General features: G+C 35.5%; 1 protein-coding gene across 1 annotated transcript in view; it reads right to left on the bottom strand.

The window, feature by feature from the left end:
• The window catches only part of LOC124211601 (uncharacterized), a 30,670-nt gene that overhangs the window by 1,043 nt on the left and 7,857 nt on the right, over window positions 1–21,770 (bottom strand). Inside the window, exons 4-5 of the mRNA XM_046610853.1 lie at window positions 2,876–3,208; window positions 288–520 (exon numbers count right to left, since the gene is read on the bottom strand). Of these exons, the coding sequence (XP_046466809.1) occupies window positions 288–520; window positions 2,876–3,208 (566 nt within the window). The remainder of the gene's footprint in view (window positions 1–287; window positions 521–2,875; window positions 3,209–21,770) is intronic.

Here is a 21,770-nt window from a genome sequence, read left to right as displayed (position 1 = left end):
TACTATTCGCAAGATAAAAGTACCTACGATACGGGTCGCAGCTAATCGCCTAAGTTTGTATCACTAATTTAATTTGAGTCGACATCTTAACTACAACAATGAGTAGCGGTAGAGGTTTTCATTAGAATTAACATTACCGACCGAACGCAATAATTTTATTTATTTGTTTTTTTTTTTTGTTTTCTCACTCCGTCCGTTTACCACGCTGTAGAAGTGACGAAATACAATATCCTCGGAATTGTTGGATGAAAATTGAACTAAGAAAGCGAATACCGCGGTATACTTACTCGTCGCGAAAGTCTTCGACGTCGCCAAATGTGCGTTTAGCATAAACGCATACAGAACAACGACGCCGACGTCGACAAGCCGTCGCGTGTAAAGCTGCGGCTCTGAGATGACGAGCGGCATGCCGCAGAGTCGCAGCCTCGTGGCTAAGCGCCGCGACGCCTTCCTCGCGACGACGACGTTCAGCACCCAATTCTCCTTGCTCGGCCCTCAGCCTTTCCTTCAGTATTTCATTCTGTGCAAAAGAAAAAATCACACATTATAAGTAGGGAGTACGGATAAAAATTATTAAAACCATTATAGGAATGCGTTTTTTTTTTTTTAACCAGATAATTCAAACACGGATTTCGTTTAATGTTTTTTACCACATGGCGTTAGCTGTGCGAAAGGAAAGTGGAAATGAAAAAAGAAAAAAAAATCTGAATAACAATTTATTCCAATCTGCCTGTTGTAATTAAATGACACGGTTTGCTTTTTCGATCGTTATAGCTTTAGATTTTAAATTTTTTGCCTGACTATACTTGGCAAGAAAATTGTTGCAAGAATCGATTGATCAGTATCTTGGAGAGAAAAAAGAAAGAAAAAAAAAAAAATAACGATAGCCCGAATTCAATTATGCTCTTGCATACGCAAAACGACGTTTTTTTTATAAACTATATATTTTGCTGATTTCTCTACGGTGAAACAAGAACAAGAGGTTGAAAAAAAAAACAGTGAAGAAATAATAGTGATAATAGTGATAATAAGAGAGAGAGAGAGAGAGAGAAAAAACCTTTCGGTCGCCTGTCGATTTTTCACGCTGCTTCTTCTTCAACTTCGAAAGTTGCCTCGTCAAGAACGACGACGAGATAACGGAGAAGCGAATGAGACCTAATTCACCGCCGTTTTATACTACGATTCGATACAGTGTGTACATTATTATTGTCATTAAACTAACGCGTCTGTTTACGCCGAAAGTTGGATTTTTTCGCGCTACCATAAACGAATTGAGAAAAAAGTAAGACGAATTTGAAAGAAAGCGTAGAAAAAAAGCAAGCAAGGCTTCGAATACGTGTGTTTAGGTTTCGCAGAAATCAGGCACAGATTTCTCAAGTTCAATGTCAGGATTGACAAGATTTATGGTCGTCTTACATCTGCTCGTAAGCGCTTTGCAAATACCGCATCGGTATACATTTGAACGTGGATGTATTAATTTGAAAAAAAGGTATGAAATTTTCAACATTCTTACAAAGATCAAAGCATGCCTCTGTAGCTTAAATGCGATAACGAAGGAAAAAAAATCGATTTAAGGGATCAAGAGAAAGATTTTATCACGAGGAAAAATTGTCGTAAGGAATTTGGTTGTTCGACGAATCTCACATATACATACAATATCAACTCTAAGAATTTCCGGAATCGTAGAAAATTGCAAATATGTGGTAAACTGGAAGAGGAAATAACATAGTTAGTAGAGAAATTAATAATACATAGAAGGTAGAAGGATCGCAATGCACAAGTTTGAAAATGTAGGAAGTTGACGTATAGAAAAATCAAAATGTAGAATTGTCAGATTTAATAGGAATATATATAGGAGTTGAAACGATTTTATATACCTACTCTATCTGTTTACATTTACAGCATTTTTTCTATTACGGCTTTCGAAATTTCGTAAATTTGATAAAACAGAATTTTGCCTTCTTGAAAATTCGATATTTTGACCCTTCTACACAATTAAAAGAAAAAAATAAATGGTCTAATTTACCAAATACGGTGAAAAAATTGTAATTATTTACCTCAATAACCCCAATTTCTGTTTTAATCACTTTTTTTGTCGTTGTCGAATCAAACGACACAATTTCTTCGTGTAAAATAAAAACTAAATACAAAAGAACCGCTTCTTTCGTCGTCTTTGGTAAATTCAACAGAGTCTCGTGTAAACAAGCAAATTGGGAAGGATTTCTCGACAGAATGAAAAAGAGGAACGTACAGAATAATCCAGTCGGAATGTAGATTCGAAATTGCAATTTTTCTATACCACTATATTATTATTGCTAATCGTTAATAAGGGGGTCGTTGGTAATAAAAATCTAAAATTTCACTCAGACTCTGCATTAACTACGGCCGCCATCTTGAATTTATGTGCTTTATTTAACTAAAAAAGTAGACTAAGCCTCAGAAACTGATTTTGCGTTGCAATAACCAAAAAAAGCATCGACAATAGCGCAAAATGTTTAGGCGTACCTCGTTTTTCGTAATTCCAACAATATTCAAACAGTTTTTTTTTTTAACGATAGCTGTTTTACTCAATTTTTCCAGTTACTATGACAATGAAAATTTTTCTCAGTGCGGAACGTATTTGTATGAAAAAAAAAAAATAAAATAAAATAAAATAAAATATAGTAAACGATTCCCTGACTTTCCGCAAAAACCCCCAACATTTCCCTGAACATTCCAGAATATAAGAATCCCATAAAATTTTCAGGTTTTCCAAAATTCCCTGACCAACGACCACCCTGGGTATCTAAAAGTCCAAGGTGTTTCTTTTTTTTTTTTTTTTTTTGCATTGTCACGTCCATTCCGTCCGGGTTAGGAGAGGTTTCCGTGATCTTGCCTCGAGTTCGAGGGCGTCTCGCTCCGCCCGGATGACGGTGGCTTGCTTTATGACATCCTGGCGAGCTCTTTCGAGGGTCCGCCTGGTCGCCTCGCTCTGCGAGTCTTGGAGTTTGAGTTGGCGCAGTGCCGCGGCTCGTTCTTCCTCTAGTCGGTCACGCGCCGCGACGCAGGCGTCCCGGTCGTTCCGGATGCGTTCGACCTCGTCGTCGAGCCGAAGGCTTCGCTCCAGCTGAAGGAAGAGCTCCTCCTCCTTTTCGCGCAGCTCCGATTCGCATCCCTCGAGCCTTTTCTCCAGAGCAATTCGACGGGCCTCTAGCTTGTCCTTTTCAGCCTGAAGAAATAGAAGAAACGATTCCTCGTTTTATGCGAAAATAGAGGTGAAAAAAAAAAAAAAAGAAAAGAAAAAATATTGGCCGACTTGAGAAATGAAAAACTTTCGTCATTGATAAATTCAGCTGCAGAATCTTCCGATTGTTCAACTTTTTAATTTTGAATTTCTCGTTAGACAACAGTTTGAAAAATCACCTTTTATATACTTGAAAAAAAAATTCTAATCAGTTTTAAACGTGAAATTTAATATTAACGATGCGAATTCGTACATCGTCGATGTCCGAATATTATAGGCAAGATGAATTTTTTCACGACGTAATCAGCATCGCATGTATACATGTATAAATAATCTATGCTTGCCTGTACGTAATACAATTATACTTGCATATTTGTTTTTTCATTCTTTTTTTCTTTTTAAATACTAGTTAAAAAAAAAAAAAAAGGCATAAAACGTCGCCACGAATACTCCGTTATACTGTACAGATTTTCGCACGCAATTTTAGATTTTTATTTTTTTATTCTCCTTAAGAGAACGTCGGAAACTCCCACGCTTTGCGGGTGAAGAGGTCATATATTATAAAAGTCTCGCGATAATTTATCCGGGTCACGATACCGGCGATAATTCTTTCACGATACAAACAAACAAATATAATAAATTGTCAATCATCGCAAACGGCGCAATGACGTGCAGATTACTAACAGGAAGAGAAAATTAGGGAATAATTATTATACACCAGGCAGCGGATCGTCCCGATTATTTGGAGGCATTTACGGTAAAAAAATCGATTTTCGGTTCTTTGTATTTTTAACTTGCATGAGTCTGCGTTCTGCGACTCGTTGAGAATTTAAACTTTAAATGCATATTTTTTCACTTCTGATTTCTCCTAAATTTTTTTGACCGATTCATCTGAAACTTTTACACGTTTTATTTCAGTATTTTTCACACATTGTTACAAGTTTTTCCCAAATTTTCACCCAGGAGTGAGATACTCTAAATTTTATATCGAATAACGGCTCGTTTTTTGTCATGAATCTAGAAAATGATCTGTTTTCTTTCAAAACGAAGCCATTGAAAAAATCCTTTAACAATTTGTGGAATATTTGCAAGTAAGATTATGCCAGGAAAATCTCTATGCAATAAGAAATCTTGCGCGGAATGAATATTCACCTTTTTACACACTCTATTAAAATTGCACTCCGTGCATCACCCTGATACATTTAAATGAGGATCTAACAAGGCAAATTTACTCTAAAAGATCTAAATAAAAATGCATACCTAAGGCATGAGAAAAATAATTAACTGAAATTCCTGTAAATGCCTCCTTAATAAATAATTCTATTTCAACTAATTATCATCTATATTTAATCAAAAATTAATAAATTGCCAGACAGTAGGTATAATAATATAAGAAGTAGATCGAAGAAGGAGTAACCGCAACATCAGATCATCTTTCCTAACTAATAATCCAAACTCCCGGACCTTTTCGCCTTCTGGAGGCTTATTCGAAAGTATAAATGACATGAATATGCTAATTTCAAAGAAATCAGTTCCTATCCTACAATTTTGATGAATAAAATAAAAAATGAAAAAAAAAAAAAAAGAAAGGAAGAAAGAAAGAAATAAACAAACAACTTCCGTGCAGATTTGATGCTGCGGGATATCTGCAGGTATAGCATCAATTACGCCGAGGCGATACCTTTACTAATAAAAATTAAGGATATATTTGTCGATGGCGAGTCGATCGCTACGGGGAATGGAAGTGGAGGAGGAGGAGGACAACGGAGGTATTTTATTCAGTCCTGAGTGCAAAATACCGCATCTTGACCCATTTTTAAATCGCGTGAGATCCGGATCGAGAGCTTACTACTCTCCCGCAAAACTGGTGTGTCGCCAACAACTCTTCTCAGCTGTAGGCCGAGTTCAAAGTACTGCAGATGTAAGGTATACGACTGCAACTCGCCTACGTACACGTATGTATACATATAACATATATCGATACATACCCATAAGCACTAATGTATAATTCTCGGAGCATTCTCTCCCGCCTTTTTCCTCGTATATATGTATAGGTAGATGTATCAACGCTACGTGTACAGAGATTCAATCGATCAAACGTGCAAAACAATTCCCGATCCAATTTTGTCTGCAGCAAAAATTACAGTATTTTCCTACATTAATATACTCGCAGGTGTAGACATTTTTTTTTGAACATTTTATTTTTTCCGTTGAATTTATGACATATGACAAAAATAGTATATTTTGCAACAAGGAAGCAAACTCGCTGTTTTTGGCCTAACAATAAGCCTAAGTTTGCAATATGAGTCTTAGGTGAGCCGAAGACGATTGTTGCACACGATTCTTTATGTAACAAGTAACAAGTACGTTACGCATTTTTTGACGAAGCAAGAAATTGAGGTTAGGGTCGCGTAATGTCAGATTTATTCGCGACAGCGCATGCGCGGCGTACAGAGAAGACCACTTTTAATCCCTAGGACGTAAAAGTGGTATTTTCTCTACTCCGCTCATGCGCATTCGGGTACTTTGCGAACGGAAAGCACGTATGGAAAAACGCGTAAAACGAGCTCGAATTATATAAAATGATTTTTTTTAATTAATTTCATGAAGTTCTTTGATTTGCTGCAAATATATAAGCCTCAATTGTTACGTTCCGAAGACTTGTTTTTGATGAATCAAAAAAAAAACATTTCATTCGTCTACTGCATACATATTTTATCACCGTGTTTTGGAAAATTCGATTAATCATTTCTCTGAGCGATGAATCGGTTAATTCGTGAAGCTTTTCCAGAGAATGGTTGTCGAGTAAAAATTTTTCCTTAACCAAACTCAACTAACCAGTAAGTCGAGTTTAGTGAAATCTGTTAACGCAGACAATATTTCCTAGCAACCGCGTGTCTAGACACGTATATATAACGTATGTATACCTACATATAATACAGTATATAACTGGATCATTGATCGAACGAAGAGCGTACGGATCTGGAACGCTGAGGCGGTAATTATCGTAATTAAAGCATGTAATTACGGTGCAGAAGCGGTTCGAATCCTCGATCCGTTTAAGTCGTGACGATAATACGGGCATGTATATAATATTTATTACATTGATCATATTTACACAGAAATTTCAACATATAGTTATATTATCTCCGTAGTTCTAAATAACTGCATATTATGTTATACGATTATCGAAGAATTTACTGTAATGCACTTAAAATTTTACTGTATAAAATATGCACTTCACAGCGATGAACTGTAATTTCAATTACGTACTATTCAACCACGGTTTAGATACGCGATTGATTTATATGGAAAATTCCACTTTGCTGTAATCATTCGCGATTCAGTGATTAATTTGCTTGCAATTTATATACCCTGATCAATTCATCCGATTCGCAGATTTCTCGATATTGATCAATCTTGCACCTGCAAAAAATTGCTACACATATGTGTATAGGTATATACGTAATATGACCGTCTGCGCATTTTTTACGAATTGCAAAAACTGCACGTCGTCCGCGATTCGGACACTCGGGAATAAGTAAATTTATACGTTCACGTGCGTAATTTTACACATTTATGCAGCGCATGCAATATTAGTTTGTTTTTTTTCCTTTTTCGTTCCTCAATCTTACATGTATAATATTCATTTATGTACGACGTGTCGAGCATATTTTCAACTTTTAACGGTACAGCAGGCGTTTCGACTTCTCATTAACAATAAGACATTGTTTTTTTCCTCTGGTAGAGAATAATTCGTCAGCGATATTTTTCATCCAAAATGTCGATAAATATCGTTGTTCTCCCTAATTTCTTTCTCTTTCTAGATCGTTACTCTGCGCCGAGTCAATCCAACTATTCTTTTCAACAAGAAAAAAACGATCTGAAGGATTCCCGAAAACCGGTTGATTATTTAAAAATTCCAAACATACAAAAAACTGTAATACCGCAGCCAGAGGCTCGATTTTACTGATTGAAATTTTGTCAGCGATGAAACCTGCAATCTCAGCAGGTATACCGGGAGAATCTCTTGAAATTTGAAAATCAACCGCGCATGCGGAAATAATTAAATCTCATTGGTCGGCGAAATCTTGTCTGCGATGCAGGCGGGCCAACCTACGCAAAATGTGTACGTTTGAGTTTTCAAAGCCCATAAGCGTTAAATTCCGACCGTTCTTCGAAGAATCGACTTTCCGACCCGATAACAAACGCTTCCCAAACCTTTCCCAGTCGCCGCATCAATTATTTGAGATCCTAACCTCGAAAATTCGTATCAACCGCATCGCCGGCAGAAACGGTTCGACAGCCGATAAAACTCGCGCATGCGCGGTTGATTTTCAAGTTTCAAGAGATTGTCCCGGCGTATGTAATTCGAACTGTGAATTCAGACAGACAGCAGAGATAAGACATGGATAGGTAATCAAGGATATGGATGGTTGTCAATTTTTATAGAGATCCTTTTAGATCGACCCAGTTTCTTCGAAAGTACGGAGATCTCGAATCGTCATGCGTCACACCGTTAATTCACGTTATACCGCAATATGTTACGCGTTACGTATGCAGGCATGTCTAAATTGTACGTATACCTGTTACACCTATCCATGTAGAAATGTAAAATGTATTTTCTGGCTGCAGATAGGCACGAAATACACACACATACGCAAATATATCGAATGTGTACTTGTTCGTTCCGAGTAACTCGAAATACCGGTTTTTCACGCCATGTACGACAAATCGTGTAACGCAATTTTGACGAGAGCTGATGCTGCAGCTGCATAGCGTAGCGAAATTATTGCTCATTGTCGGTGTAAAATTAAGGAACCCGATTTCCCTAACCCGAAGGAAGGGAAAATTGTCATTAATCATGAAGGAAAGGATTTTAGAAAATTGTTTCGTCGGGTCCAAGAAAAAAAAATAAAAATTGTAGATCGAATAATCGGACTATGTCATTAACAATTGTGCTGCCTGAATTCCTTTAAGAAATTTTCTTTACATGTCCAATGCGATTATCGTAAAGGTATAGCCCTATATAATACCTAAATTATAACGGGAATCAGATTTAATCTTTTTAGTCACACGTCATTTTGCTGAGTCAAATTTTATAACGAGATAGATAATTACGAATCTGAAATCGAATTTAAAAAATTCAACTTGGCGGACGAAAATTTTAAATTTGATCGAATGCGTTATAAAAACTCTATGCATTCAGGTTTTCAGGGTAGGTGAATGGATTTGCCGTAACGAATTTTCAAAATCTCACCTCAGGTTAGTTATCAGCGACCCAAAAAATCCCTGGACACAGTTTTTTTTCTCCAGATTCGATCGAACGTGAAATTTTTGTCCGCCATATTGGATCCGCCATCTTGAAATCTTTAAATCCGATTTCAGATTCGTAACCAGCGATCCGAAAAACTAATAATTTACGTAAAAAATGTACACGTATAGAGGAGTAACTTTCTCGGAAATGAATTATTCCTTCAATAATCATGATATATTTTCAAACAATTTTTCCCCAACAACAACAATTTTCATTATATCGCAATGATTACTCTCGAGTATTGAAAACCTCTTGGTACAATGTCGGAAATAGAAAAAGCTGCAAAGAAATATGTTCCTAAAGTTCTCTAAACATACAAAAAAATGGGTATAAAATAGGTGATGAGAATATTTGCCACTATGACTCCAAGGGTTAAGTTTAGGTGTTATAATATATGCACAAGGCAGAACTGCAGAGCGACGCTTCTGTTCTCCTTGTATTTTTTTTTCCCCTCGTGTACATTCTTTACTTATTTTTCATCGATAGAAGAAAAATCAAGACCACCGCTGTGGCTGCTGCTGCAGCTGCTGATGCAGGAATGGTAGAAAGCAAAGTTGTCAAGCGGAAGTAATTCGATACTTTGCGGAGCCGGCAGGTTCGTGTATATATATATATATATATATATATATATATATATATATATATATATATATATATATATATATATATATACACCCAATAACATCGTCGGTTAGATCCTGAAAAGTGCAGCAGACGCGGTTTCAGGCTGCACGTCTGCAGTCCGTGTCTGTAAAAACTCTTTGGAAAGTGCAACTATTATACAGTTGCTTCTATATATTTAGAGTGGTTGGAAAAAATGTAGAAGGATCTGAGGATTATAGAAGGGGCACAGTATCGAATTCCCAAAGAAGCGAAAAGTCGATTTATACAATTGAAAAATGTAGAAAATAGCCGAAGTATGGACAAGTGAAAAAAAATTCAAAGTTCAGAATATAGAATGCCAAAATGTAGAATCGTCGGAATTTGTCTCGATAATATTATGGAAACGTGTAGGGATGTTAGATTTTGTTGTTTTACGTTCCGACATTTTTATATTTCGTTTATCTGTACTTCGATTTTCTATATTTTCAATTTTCTAGCTTGGACTTTTGAAATTTTTGATAATTCTACGAAATAGATTTTCGCGTTTTTGAAAATTCGACGTCACGATCCCTCCATCGATCGGTCATTCTAGTTTTTTACCTCCGCCCATTTTTATGAAACGATAAAGTTTCGAAAATATTCGGAATTTGGCGATATTGGAATTTTTCAAATTCGAATTATCAACCCTGCCCCCAGAAATTTATAAAAATTTAATATCCCTTGCCTCTGATCATATCAAATTTTCATTTAAATCCCTTCATCATCGCTCGTTCTCTACATATATTACGTACAGTTATATGTATTCATACATTACACATACAGTAAGGTTCGTGAATATAGGTATAATACAGTCTATAAGTGCAGTAAACTTGTTTATCGTACAAGTATGTAGGTTATAATAAAGTTACGTTGATCCGGCTGCCTCGTTGGGATATAATATAATGGTACATTATACAGTATAAGCCGTAGACCGTAAATTGTACTTGAAAACTTTTTATTACACGCGTATATAATATGTATTACATACATGTACGAAGATTATTACATATACACACATTGTACGTGCATACGTTTAAGAAATGAGCATAATTATCGCGTGCGGTATAAACATTATACCGGGTGTCCACTTTTTATTATACCTACACATGAAAAAAAAAAAAAAATAAATAAAAAAAAAAACAATTAATTACACTTACGTAGTTACGAAATTATTTTCAATCATGTCAATAATCGCGAAGCTGATATCTCGGAATCGGTATTATATTACATATACTAACAGGTATGTACATATATTGGGTGTGTTGTGAAAAACAAAAGACAACAACATTTTTCTTTCCTTTAAACGTACATTAAAATTTTGATAGATCGTCTCAGGTAGAATGTCTCAGCCAAATATGAGCTCTTGAACTGTGTAAATACTATTTGAAAAAAATAGTACCGAGATACAATTTTCCCAACTCTAACCGACTAAGTGATATTTGCCTGTAAATATTGAATTATGATATCACCGACGAGGATTTCCCCATTTTTTTTTTTTTTCACGGGCCGTTCAGATGGAAAATGGATAAAATAAAATAGGTGACTCAAAATATCAATATTAAGAGCTCATATTTGTCTGATTGTGAGATATTCTATTTGAGATGCTCTATCGAAATTTTGATTCGCGATTAGACAAAAATTGTTTTTTTTCTTTCAACACCCTAATATATATATATATATATATATATACATGTTTTATTTCTGCCACGTGCTGCAAGCGAGGAATTTGGTAAGTGCACGCTTTGTTTACGGGTCACGGGGTCAAAGTCTGTTAAACGTAACGTATCATGCCGTTAATATGCTGAGAAACATGCCGCCGACAAGTATTCGTGTTTCAAACGTTGGTCAGGTTTTATATTATCGACGAAATTATTTATGCGTCACGTGGACGACGACACGTGGAACGCGTATACGTACAATTATAATTTTACCCTCGTCGAAATGTTTGCAAATATATCATTTGTTATTATATAACAGATATCTTAAATTCTATTCTGTTCGATCGAAACAATGAAACGTACGATCTCTGAATGCGATGAATAAAAAAGAACAAGAAAAAAAAGAAATCTGAATTAAATGGTAAAAAGCGAATTATCACCTCAGAGTTAATTTAAATTCGTCAATTAATATCAATCGATTGTTATATCGGTACGTGGAAGCGTATGAAAAATCGATCAACTTCACAAATTATCCCTCATTTCACGCGGATCAAGTTTCGTAATCACGTTAATTATATGTTATTCATATACAACTCAAGTTGACTGACGAGACATTTTTTTTTTTTTTTTTTTTTTTTTAAATGATTTCTTACAGAGAGGATCTGAATCCTGATCCTGTAACGCTTGTACGTTATAATAGAAACGCGATGATTTCATCGATGAATAATTCCGATCCATACGTATAATGCTCTGTAATTATTTCTACAATTCGAATGCAACTCAACTTTCGGACGGCCGGTAACTCGAGACGTGAATCGATTTAAATTAGAGAAAATATAAGTGAAAACGAGTAGAGAGAATGAGATTTGTATTGAATAATAAAAAAAAAAAAATAATAAGAGATATTCACACTCTGTTTCTCCGTTTCCGTTTTCGAATCGGTCAATCGCACGAATAATAATAATAATCCTACATCATCAGAATTTTAATACAAATCGATTAAGCCTTCGCCGTTTATTGTTCTGTAATTAATATTGAAAGGGCATCGTCATTGCGTATTTATACATACGTGCAGGTTGGTATAATACATGTGTATATATATATTATATATATATATATATATAGACACAGATAATTATAATAATGAAACTGAGAAGGAAAAGAACCGAGTCTCGCACCGTGGAATTTCGTAATGAAAATTCCAGAGTCATTACTCCTCATTCTCCTGCCGCACATCGTCAAGCATACGCGTTCGTTTCTCTGTCGGAGTTGCATGCGGGATAAGATTAATGACCAATAGTCATCTATTTTCGATCATTTTTCAAAGTCGATTAACCGACCGACTCGATTATTTTTACTCCCATCAACGAGGCAATACAATATCAATTTATGTGATTAGAGTGTCGATTATTATCATTGTCTAACTTACTGAGATACCAATTTGATGTAATAAGCGAATGACGAAAGAACATTTTTAAATTATCAATAAAACTTTTCCGTGATTAAGACCATGTAGTGATATTTGCGAAATTTTTGTTTCATACGCAGAGTTTCAAGTAAAAAGAACAAAATACGAAATAAACGATTAATCAATCGAGTTTTTACCGATTCAACCGAGTCGTGTTCGATTAATATTTCGAAATCGATTAATTTTAGCTCATTGTTAGTGGCCGTCGCTTTTGAATTGCAATAGCAAAAGCGACGACCTTTTATCTTCGTCACGTGCATACCTATTAATTTGAAATTCGATTTCAAATAAAATGAGCTTATACGTGTAAGTTTTTGTTAAAACCGGGCGAGAATCTCTTGGCACGAAGATTCCTTGGTGAAAAAAATAGTATAGAATAACCCGATCTCTCTGACGTCATTAAGATACGTAACAAGGTCATTACATGCACGAATTGAAATTTGGCGTTTCATCATTTAGTTTCGCCAGATTGCAAGGACTTTTAAAATTCATATATTTTAACCTGATTCGTAGATTCGCGTCGCTTCTAATTCCTAACGAGTTTCAAGTTAGCAACGTTATCGTAACGATTAACGTTTGAAATACGGCGAATCGTAAAAAACAATTTCGAAAACATTACTGCTTCAAAGTCACTATAAATTTGCAAAATAGTAATCCCAGTGTTTCGTTACGTCAAAGTTACTAGCCTCGGCCCCATTTTTTCTCTAGATACATTCGATGCGGGTAAAACGTTGTCGAAACCTTCACACGTGTTTTCGTAATATTTATATCGCGTATAGTTGTTCGAAAAATTGCATCCATCATGCATACTATACGTTGTACGTTAAAACTAGGCATAAGAAATAAATAGAGAACATAGTGGGTGGGTGGCTCTTTTCCTCTACGGTACTGTTACCTGCGGCCTCGAAACACGACGGTGAGGTCACCTCTCACGGTCCGTTGATTACCACCGACTAAACGCCCGTCGTTACAGCCGCGTTCTTCCTTGCCGACCGAGCGAGGAGGAGAATTAAAAAAGGCCGCCAGCGAGTGTTATTTTTTATTTTTTTTTTTTATTTAGAAAATACTGGCCTTGGCGTACGGATACTTTCTAAAGTCGGAAGGAGAGAAACAAAAAAAAAAAAAAATACTTTTCTTTTTCTTCAGTCAAAGCTGTGTCCAAGATTTTCCCAACTCCCAACTCTAAAGCATTCCACTGAATTTTTTCAGATTTTTTTACTCAACTGGTTAATTGTTTATAAATATCGAACGATTTTGAAAAGGACCTTTTGGAAAATTCTTTAAAAAATCTAAAAAAACTGTATTTTCTCTTGCAAGCATTTCAAAACCGGACCCGTGATGGATGTAATTTTTTTTCATCAACTAAAGCATTGTTTAAGCGGTTTGAAAATTCATGAAATAATTGTCGAAACTTTTATTTTTCACTCAGAACATTACTAAACTAGTTCCGTTGTGAAGTTGATAGAAAAAAAACAAAAAAAATTTAATACATGCAACAACGAAATAAATATACAAAAATCGTTTCGTAATGGGTACCGGATCATAAATGTTCTAAGTGAAAAACGGAAGATGTGAGAATTTTACGGAAATTTTTATACCATTTAAACAATGTTTTAGCTGACCAAAAAAATTTAAAAGCTTCTTTTCAAAATCACTTTAAATATTTACAAATAATTGAGCAGTGAATAAAGATTCTGAAAAAATTTAGGTTACTGTTTCAGAGTTGGGAAAATTGTATAAATTTTTTTTTTAAACAACATTACAAATGTCGAGTATCAGACGTTGGTTCGCTAACCATGGAATTCTCCTTAATTATACATTTCTGTGTATTAAGCCGACAGTTTGTCGAAGTAACGTTTACAGGGACTTTGTATAAACAACAGATAGATTAAACACCAGTGCATAGTTACCTTTATCGCAAAATTTGACCTTTGCCCGAATACCCAACCGGCTATAAGTGGTTATAATTAAAATGGTGTATTACAGAAGATAAAGCGTACCTACAGTTTCGTTAACCCTCGGATCTACACCTGAGTCATACAGGGATCATCCTCGTGAAAATAAACGACTAAAATGCGTACACAGCGATATATAATACGGAAAAAATGATGATCACGGCATGAAAAACTCTTGGCTTCTACGTAGATTCTAATAATAACAGATAATTCCAGATACGTCTGACTGAAAATGCTCCGAACGTTTTCCTCGACAACCGTTTTTTCATACCCTTTTAATGTATATATATACCGTTCAGTAGTTTACACAGGATAATGTAGATTGCTATACTATAAATTATAGGTACTTGGTATATGTACTAACTTAATCCTAAGTTTACTTTCTCTGTATAATTGCTCGTTTGCAGTTATGGGTCACTACCCTCGTATAATAAAACATGGATCCGTCTATCTACGTACATACCTATCTATCTATCCATACATGTATCTATCTATCCTTCTATCCATCTGCCTTAACCCGACTGTACCTGCAGCACTATCGACCTGGTTGATGGGTGTGCTCGCAGACGTCACAGAAATACGACATTACACGTACATAGCAGGTATGTATAAACGATGTAGTTTCAGAGACGAGCGATACGTTCCTCGACCATAGAGCAAGATTTCGAGGTGAAGCTACGTGGCACGTGTAATAATTGCGCCATTGCAGAGAACATAAATCGGCGTCTTAGCAGGCAGGCCACGATCCTAGACGACTTTATTAAAGCCTTGTACGCGGTGTTCGACTGATCCAAATGACGATTCGTCTCTTGAAACGAGCCCAATTTGTACACGCTTGAGGATACATAATGCGGCAGTAGATAAAAGAGGAACCGGCTAACTTGCGAAGATTTGAAAACCATTCGGAAACAGGTGATGTCGATGATGAGGATGATGACGAAAACAACACGCGTAGGAGCCGATGACGAGACTAAAGATTTTACGGATGATATAATATCGGTAGTTTTGTCTGTAAACAACGCCCAACAAGATTTTCAACCGTCTAAGAAATTACAGTCGTGTCAACAGTTTGGTAAGTTGTTGTTATTACTTATCATTTATACTCATACGAGATAATTTTAAAACAAACATTTGCTTAATTTTTGCAACTTTCGAACGTTTCTTCAACTCCCACACACGACGCGATTATCTCATCCGTTGTACAGTGATCAATCAGACTCGGGTTTGAAGGTGCAGCGGCATGAGAATCAGATTTGCAAGTATAACGCGACCTTCTAAACTGTTACGTAGTAAGAGTTTTCACTATCTCAGCACTGTTGCACTCTTGTTAAAAAATATTGATACGTTTTTTATGAGATTATACACGATCCTACCATGGATGATGATGAATGAAATGAAAACTTCACGTCTTGCAGTGTAAAAGAACAGCGCAGAAAGAAGATCGTTGCAATTGATTCGCGATTATGTAACAGATGATGCAAAATAAATGAATATAAAAATTGACCTGCAAAAAAAAAAATAAAAATACGATTGTTCAAATTAGACCGTTGAATCTAAATGCTGCCAGAATAATTGATAGTTCATTTGTCTCTAGATTTTCGTATATTTCGCACCGCCACTTTGTGATAAACCTGACGGACTTCTCCATATGTTAATCGTGTGTTTACAACTCCAAAATAAAAGCAAGTGTGCTTCTAATCCGCCGCTTCGCAAGACAACAACTACCCAAATATCTTTGAAATTCTTGATAAACCAGACTTAAAAACGTTAAATAAGTTTAGCTATGTCGCTGGTAAAGCACGTATTACACGCGAGCAATGCTTCTAGATCCCGATATGTATCTGCCACTCGATTTGTACAGTATTCTTAACTCCGTCTATCTATTGTAACATTTTTTTTTTTTTTAATCACAACAACAAAGGATCATTATACGTGTATATAATGGAGAATATCCGATCATCACCCGCGGACCTGTTGTTTATTTAACGTGAAAAACTCCGTACTTTGATTATCAAACTTTTAATGAAATACATTGTTCAACTTAAGAAAGGCACGTCGATTTAATTCAAGACCACGTGTTACACGTTAATGACCACATCGAAAATCATAAGATATTTTTTTTATTCCGCGGTTGTCGAATCGGTACAACTTTTAGAAACAAAATGTGCCGCACAGGTTTCGAGTAAAAATCCTCGCGTGTAGTCCAGCTATTTTCTAATATCCTTGACAAGGGTGCGGGAGAATGGATTGAAAGAGTAGCGAATAAGGGAGGGTCCCGGTTAATGCACCCTGCTGAATAGACCGTGACGAGGGATGCTATGAATACAGTAACCACACACACGCAAATTCAGGTGTTACACCAAGTGTTAAACATACGTGTGTGGGTGTGTCGTGGAGTATAACGAGTTGGTTAGGTTAGGTTAGGTTAGGTTAGGGTGGTGGGAATCCCTTTAACGACGACTCAACGACCGCTGGAGCTGAAGGGAAAGAAAGTCGTCGACGGGGTTTGCTTACAATTACCCATAAGCCATCGTCTATGTAGCTTCCTTTACCTGTACATAGTGACTTTTCTTTTGCGGGGACACGTGTGGATAAGTATGGATAATAAAGTTCGTCAATGCTTCGGGCTTACGACTAACTTGTTTTCGAATACGGGACTGAAGTTAGTAACGTTAACGTATTATCGAAACTTAAGAAATTTAAACAAATATCACTATTTCTTCTTTCACCTCTCGAAGTTGAATTTACAAAATCTGATTTTCTTGATACGCTGTATTAACGGTTTAATGAATTTCGAGTAATGATAAAGTTGAAAAAATAATCACTTTCGACAGAAATAAATCATTACATTAACGTTACAAACTTCGTCACGATTTTTCGGATCGAAAAAAAAATGCGAGCAATTGATTCTATGTAATATAAGAATTATGCAGTAATAAAGTGAGAGATTGGAAGTAACTTTCACGTAATTTGTACAGAGTCGAACACGCGTTTTGTTTAGGACCGTAAACTAAACAAGTTAGACGTAAGCCCTGCAAGGTGTTAATGAACATTAATGTACCACCTTTATTGTCAGTCAATTATGGCGTCCATATCGGTGTTGTCGTCAACGTGTACCTATCTAAATAGGTGTAACGAGGTATAATATGAATTTACGCTTTGCAACATTTAACGTGCAGTGCAGGACGGGAAATGTCACGCTGCGATTTATTGCTTTCACGAATAACTCGTGCCCGCATGTTCAACTTATGTACAGACCTCTCTCTATTTCTTTATATCTATATATCTATCTCTCCTTCTCTTACAATTAGTAATTATTTATGTGCAACGTTTGCTCGATAGACAAATGAAAGCTTCAATAAATACGTGTAACGAATGTACGTATACATAGATGATAAGGAAACGTCAATTAAGGTCGTTCGATTCGCGCTTGTTATTTATACAGCCTGCAAATTGAAAATAAACAATAATCTTTGCCTGGAATTATTTCGTCGTACAATTAATAACGTCATATCCTGCTGATATTACGATCCATGAATCATATGTAATGTTCCATCGGTAATAATATTTCTCATTATTGCATAATGCCATCTGGCAATAAAATTATATTCATACCTATACAATGTTGTTGTAGTAACATCACGTGCGAGTTCCAAACGTATATAAATATGTCATGTGTGCTGTATAAAAATATAAGGTATTCCACGCCAATTTGACAAAGGAAATTATTGAAACAAATTTTCAAAGATCCAAACAGAACGGCATTTTTCAAGCCTTCCGAAATAATACTTAAAAATTCTACGATTAAAGACGATTATTTGAAGCCAAATTCTCAAGTATTCTAAAAGAATTTAGGATCTTTCATCTTTTCGAAAGTAGACTATTAGGTGTAAAAATAATGGTTGGTTTTCACTTCCGGATTTAGTCTCGAATGATCGTTTTTAATCGACGAATTGTTGAGAATTTTTTCGGAAACTTCAAACATGCCGTTCTGTTCTGTTTCGATGTTTAAAAATTTGTAAAAAAAAAAAAAAAGAGAAACTAGCGGTTGTATTTTCTTAAAAAACGTCCCATCTTATAAGATATCCCGCCTCCTTCTTTTTCTTCTTCCACGCACAATCTCAACAACAACAAATTTCCATAGATCTCTCTTTTTTCTTCCATCTTTTCGTTCGCCTTTTATCGTCATTTTCTTTTACCAAGGGTGATGTGTGCTTTAAAACCCTATAATCGACTTAAGGGGACGAAATTCCAACAGCGGCAGAAGCAGCAGCAACGGCAAAAGCTTTTACGCGAAGGTACGTTAAGTGTAAGAAAAGATCGAGGCGCGTGAAACCCGAGCGGAAGTCCGCGCGGCGTTATTCTTTCATGCGGAAAACGAGAGGCGTGTGTGTGTGTGTGTGTGTGTGTGTGTGTGTGTGTACAAAATACAGACACGATCTGTACGTCGTAAAAAAAAAAAAAAAAAAAAAGAGGGGAGAAAGAAAGAGCAAATAAAAAATAAAAATAAAAAATTCAATACATGACATAGAGAATAGTCGTTGGAGGGGGGGGGACGAGGATAAGTCATGGGGAGGGAAACTGACCGTGTTACATTATACAGATCATGCATGTTATACCTGTACTGTAAACGTCCGAGCGTTGGTTAAACGTAATTATACGCGGTTGTAACAGCTTATGCTGGGTATAGTGAGTAATCGCGTGTTTTCCGTGTCGTCCGGCAAAACGTACGTACGATTATTAAATGTCATACGTACACGTGTATACGTATACGTGCATACGTGTGTCGTGCTCTTTTTCTCGAGAATGAACAAAACAAAAAAAAGAAACGAAAAGACCGGTGATTAATGGATGAGAAAACAAAATAAATAAATAAATAAATAAATAAATAAAGAAATAAATATGAGTAAAAGACAAACACGGAAACTGCATGTCAAATGTACCACGACGAAGATACAGGCTGAGTATAATGTTATACTGTGAAAACTCGCATTATACGAAGAATAATACATCACAGATAATGAAGAATTGTATATATATATATAGTGGATGTCACGAAGCGTTATCAAATTTATTAATTAACATCGCGATGCGCAGCGTGTTTCAATTCGATATAATGTGGGTACACATATAGGTATAATATTACGTATAATACACACGCACGATGACATGTTATAAAAGAAAAAGTAAAAGAAAAGTGAGTAAAGAAAATGATAAAGATTAATTATGAAATTTATACACGGAAACACATATAATTATCATACAGAGATTATAACGTGTTATAAATAGATGGAAGCATATTTATTACATGTTGCACATGTGTACGTATCTATATCATAGATACAGATTATAATTGTTCCTCATCCGCAGTTCGGATATTCCCAAAAAAACAAAATAGAAGGAGAAAAAAAAATAAATACGTACAGTAACGATAAATAAAATGCACTACCACCCTTATCATCGTTTCAAATAGTTATGGATTACAGATAAGACGATGATCGTGTGTTTGGGTATGCGTGTGGGTGTTTACTCTACGTGATCGTTGTAACTTGTAACTTTTTCAAGTAGGTATTATTAAATATATAGCACACTGTGCGATATTGTCAAGCTATATATAATACAAGTACCTCTCAAGCCGCATGATGGTACGTGGTATAAAGATTAAACAAACTCTTCCCGGTTTGTATAATAGCACGAATGTTGATGAAAAAGAAAAACAAAAAAAGAAGAAGATAATACGCGTTTGCTCGAAGCTGAAGCGACTTATACTTCTCAAGGTATTCACGGTTGTAGATGTAATATAGATGGTGTGTAATAGAGATCGTATAATGATTCGATATTGATGAAAAAAATTTATATTGCAAATTATAAACGAGTATACAAGGCTGATAATAATAAAAGGCTATCTATGTATTTATGCAAATGGCGTCTGACGTTTCGACTCGGAATATGTCGAATTTTCTTATTAATTAAACAATATCCATGTACTTTTGGTTGATGGTCGAAACTTGGAAGGATCAATATTTGGAATGGCTGATATATTACAGCAGCTTCAAACATGCGAAAATAAAATAACGAATGATGAATTTTTCGAAATCTTGATTTTTGAAAGTGTCACTGATAAGTATGTTTGAAATTTCCATATATCGGCAATTCCTTCCAACTATTGACCCCCATTCATATATTTTTGTGTGTGTGTGTATTTTTTCTACTTTCTTTCGAATTTCTCTGCATGATAGAAAATTTCAATGTTCGATATTTAGAAATTTCTGTTTTTACCGGACACCTGTATATGTATAATGCATAATAAAGACGTATAATTGTTATAAAATGGTAAAAGATGCGTGCTGCGCAAAGTGTGTCAACGCAAGTCAATCGCGTCATAATCTTACACTTATATCTATATTCAATACGGCATATATATATAAATATACACACGTCACATTAGTGTGTGTATTAATTCGCGTCTTAAATTATTATTTCCGTTGTTCGTAAAGGTAATCCGAATGAGTTGAAATATAATAAACACAAGAGAGATGAGAAACTTGAGAAAGTGAGGGAGGAAGAGTAAAATGAAAGAAAAAGAAGGATTCTTTCTTTCTTTTTTTTTTTTTTTTTAACAAGAATTTTAGGACACGGTGATTAATATATATATACGAGTATTTATTCAACGAGTTTCCAGTCATACAGTTAACGTTATATGTACATACATATACAAATGCGTATGTATAGGATGATGGGCGATAAAATGGAAAAACAAACATTTATAAGATGTAAAACAACAAAACTTTCATATCGTTAGCGATGCAGTAAAAGCGGATATTGAAACTGTATGAGTATAGTGTATAATATGTAACACGTCTCTATTTACTTGTATACGTGTGTGTGAACGTATTTATTTATATCCATTATATACACACATACATACATACCTATATATAGTATATATATGTATACCATGTACCTGACGCAACGAGTAGAGAGAAGCTCTGAGCAGGTAATTGAAAGGAACTTTCTGCAGAGTGCAGAACAATGCATGCCTGGCTTATCGTTGCAAGTATAACGAACATTTATACATACATATACATGTATGTACGTATGCGTATACAGATATTTGTATACAATATACAAAACCCTAAGAAGAAAGAAAGTGATTCGCGCAGGTCGATAAAGCAGACATTTTACTGTACGGTTGTAAAACAGGTTTGAAAGATTTTTTGCCCCCCCACCCCTCTCCCCCTCAATTTTTCCTGTGTAAAATGAAAAAAAATTTCCGAATCGTCAAACCCCCGCCAAATATCGCTGTAAGTTTTTTTCGACTTATCGAGATCGGTTCATTGTTACGTCATATCACGTATCGTGTCCATCGTAATTGATAATTATGTATACCGATAATCGAGAGTCGAGGCGTAAGGAAATCGCGGGTCCCGCTTATTATCTAACGATATTAATAATAATTATAGACCGACGTGCCGAGGCTTTAACTATCCAAAAATCGTAACGTCAA

This window comes from Neodiprion pinetum, chromosome 2 (assembly GCF_021155775.2).
Source record: "Neodiprion pinetum isolate iyNeoPine1 chromosome 2, iyNeoPine1.2, whole genome shotgun sequence".
Lineage (NCBI taxonomy): Eukaryota > Metazoa > Arthropoda > Insecta > Hymenoptera > Diprionidae > Neodiprion > Neodiprion pinetum.
This window is presented reverse-complemented; position numbering and strand designations above follow the sequence as displayed.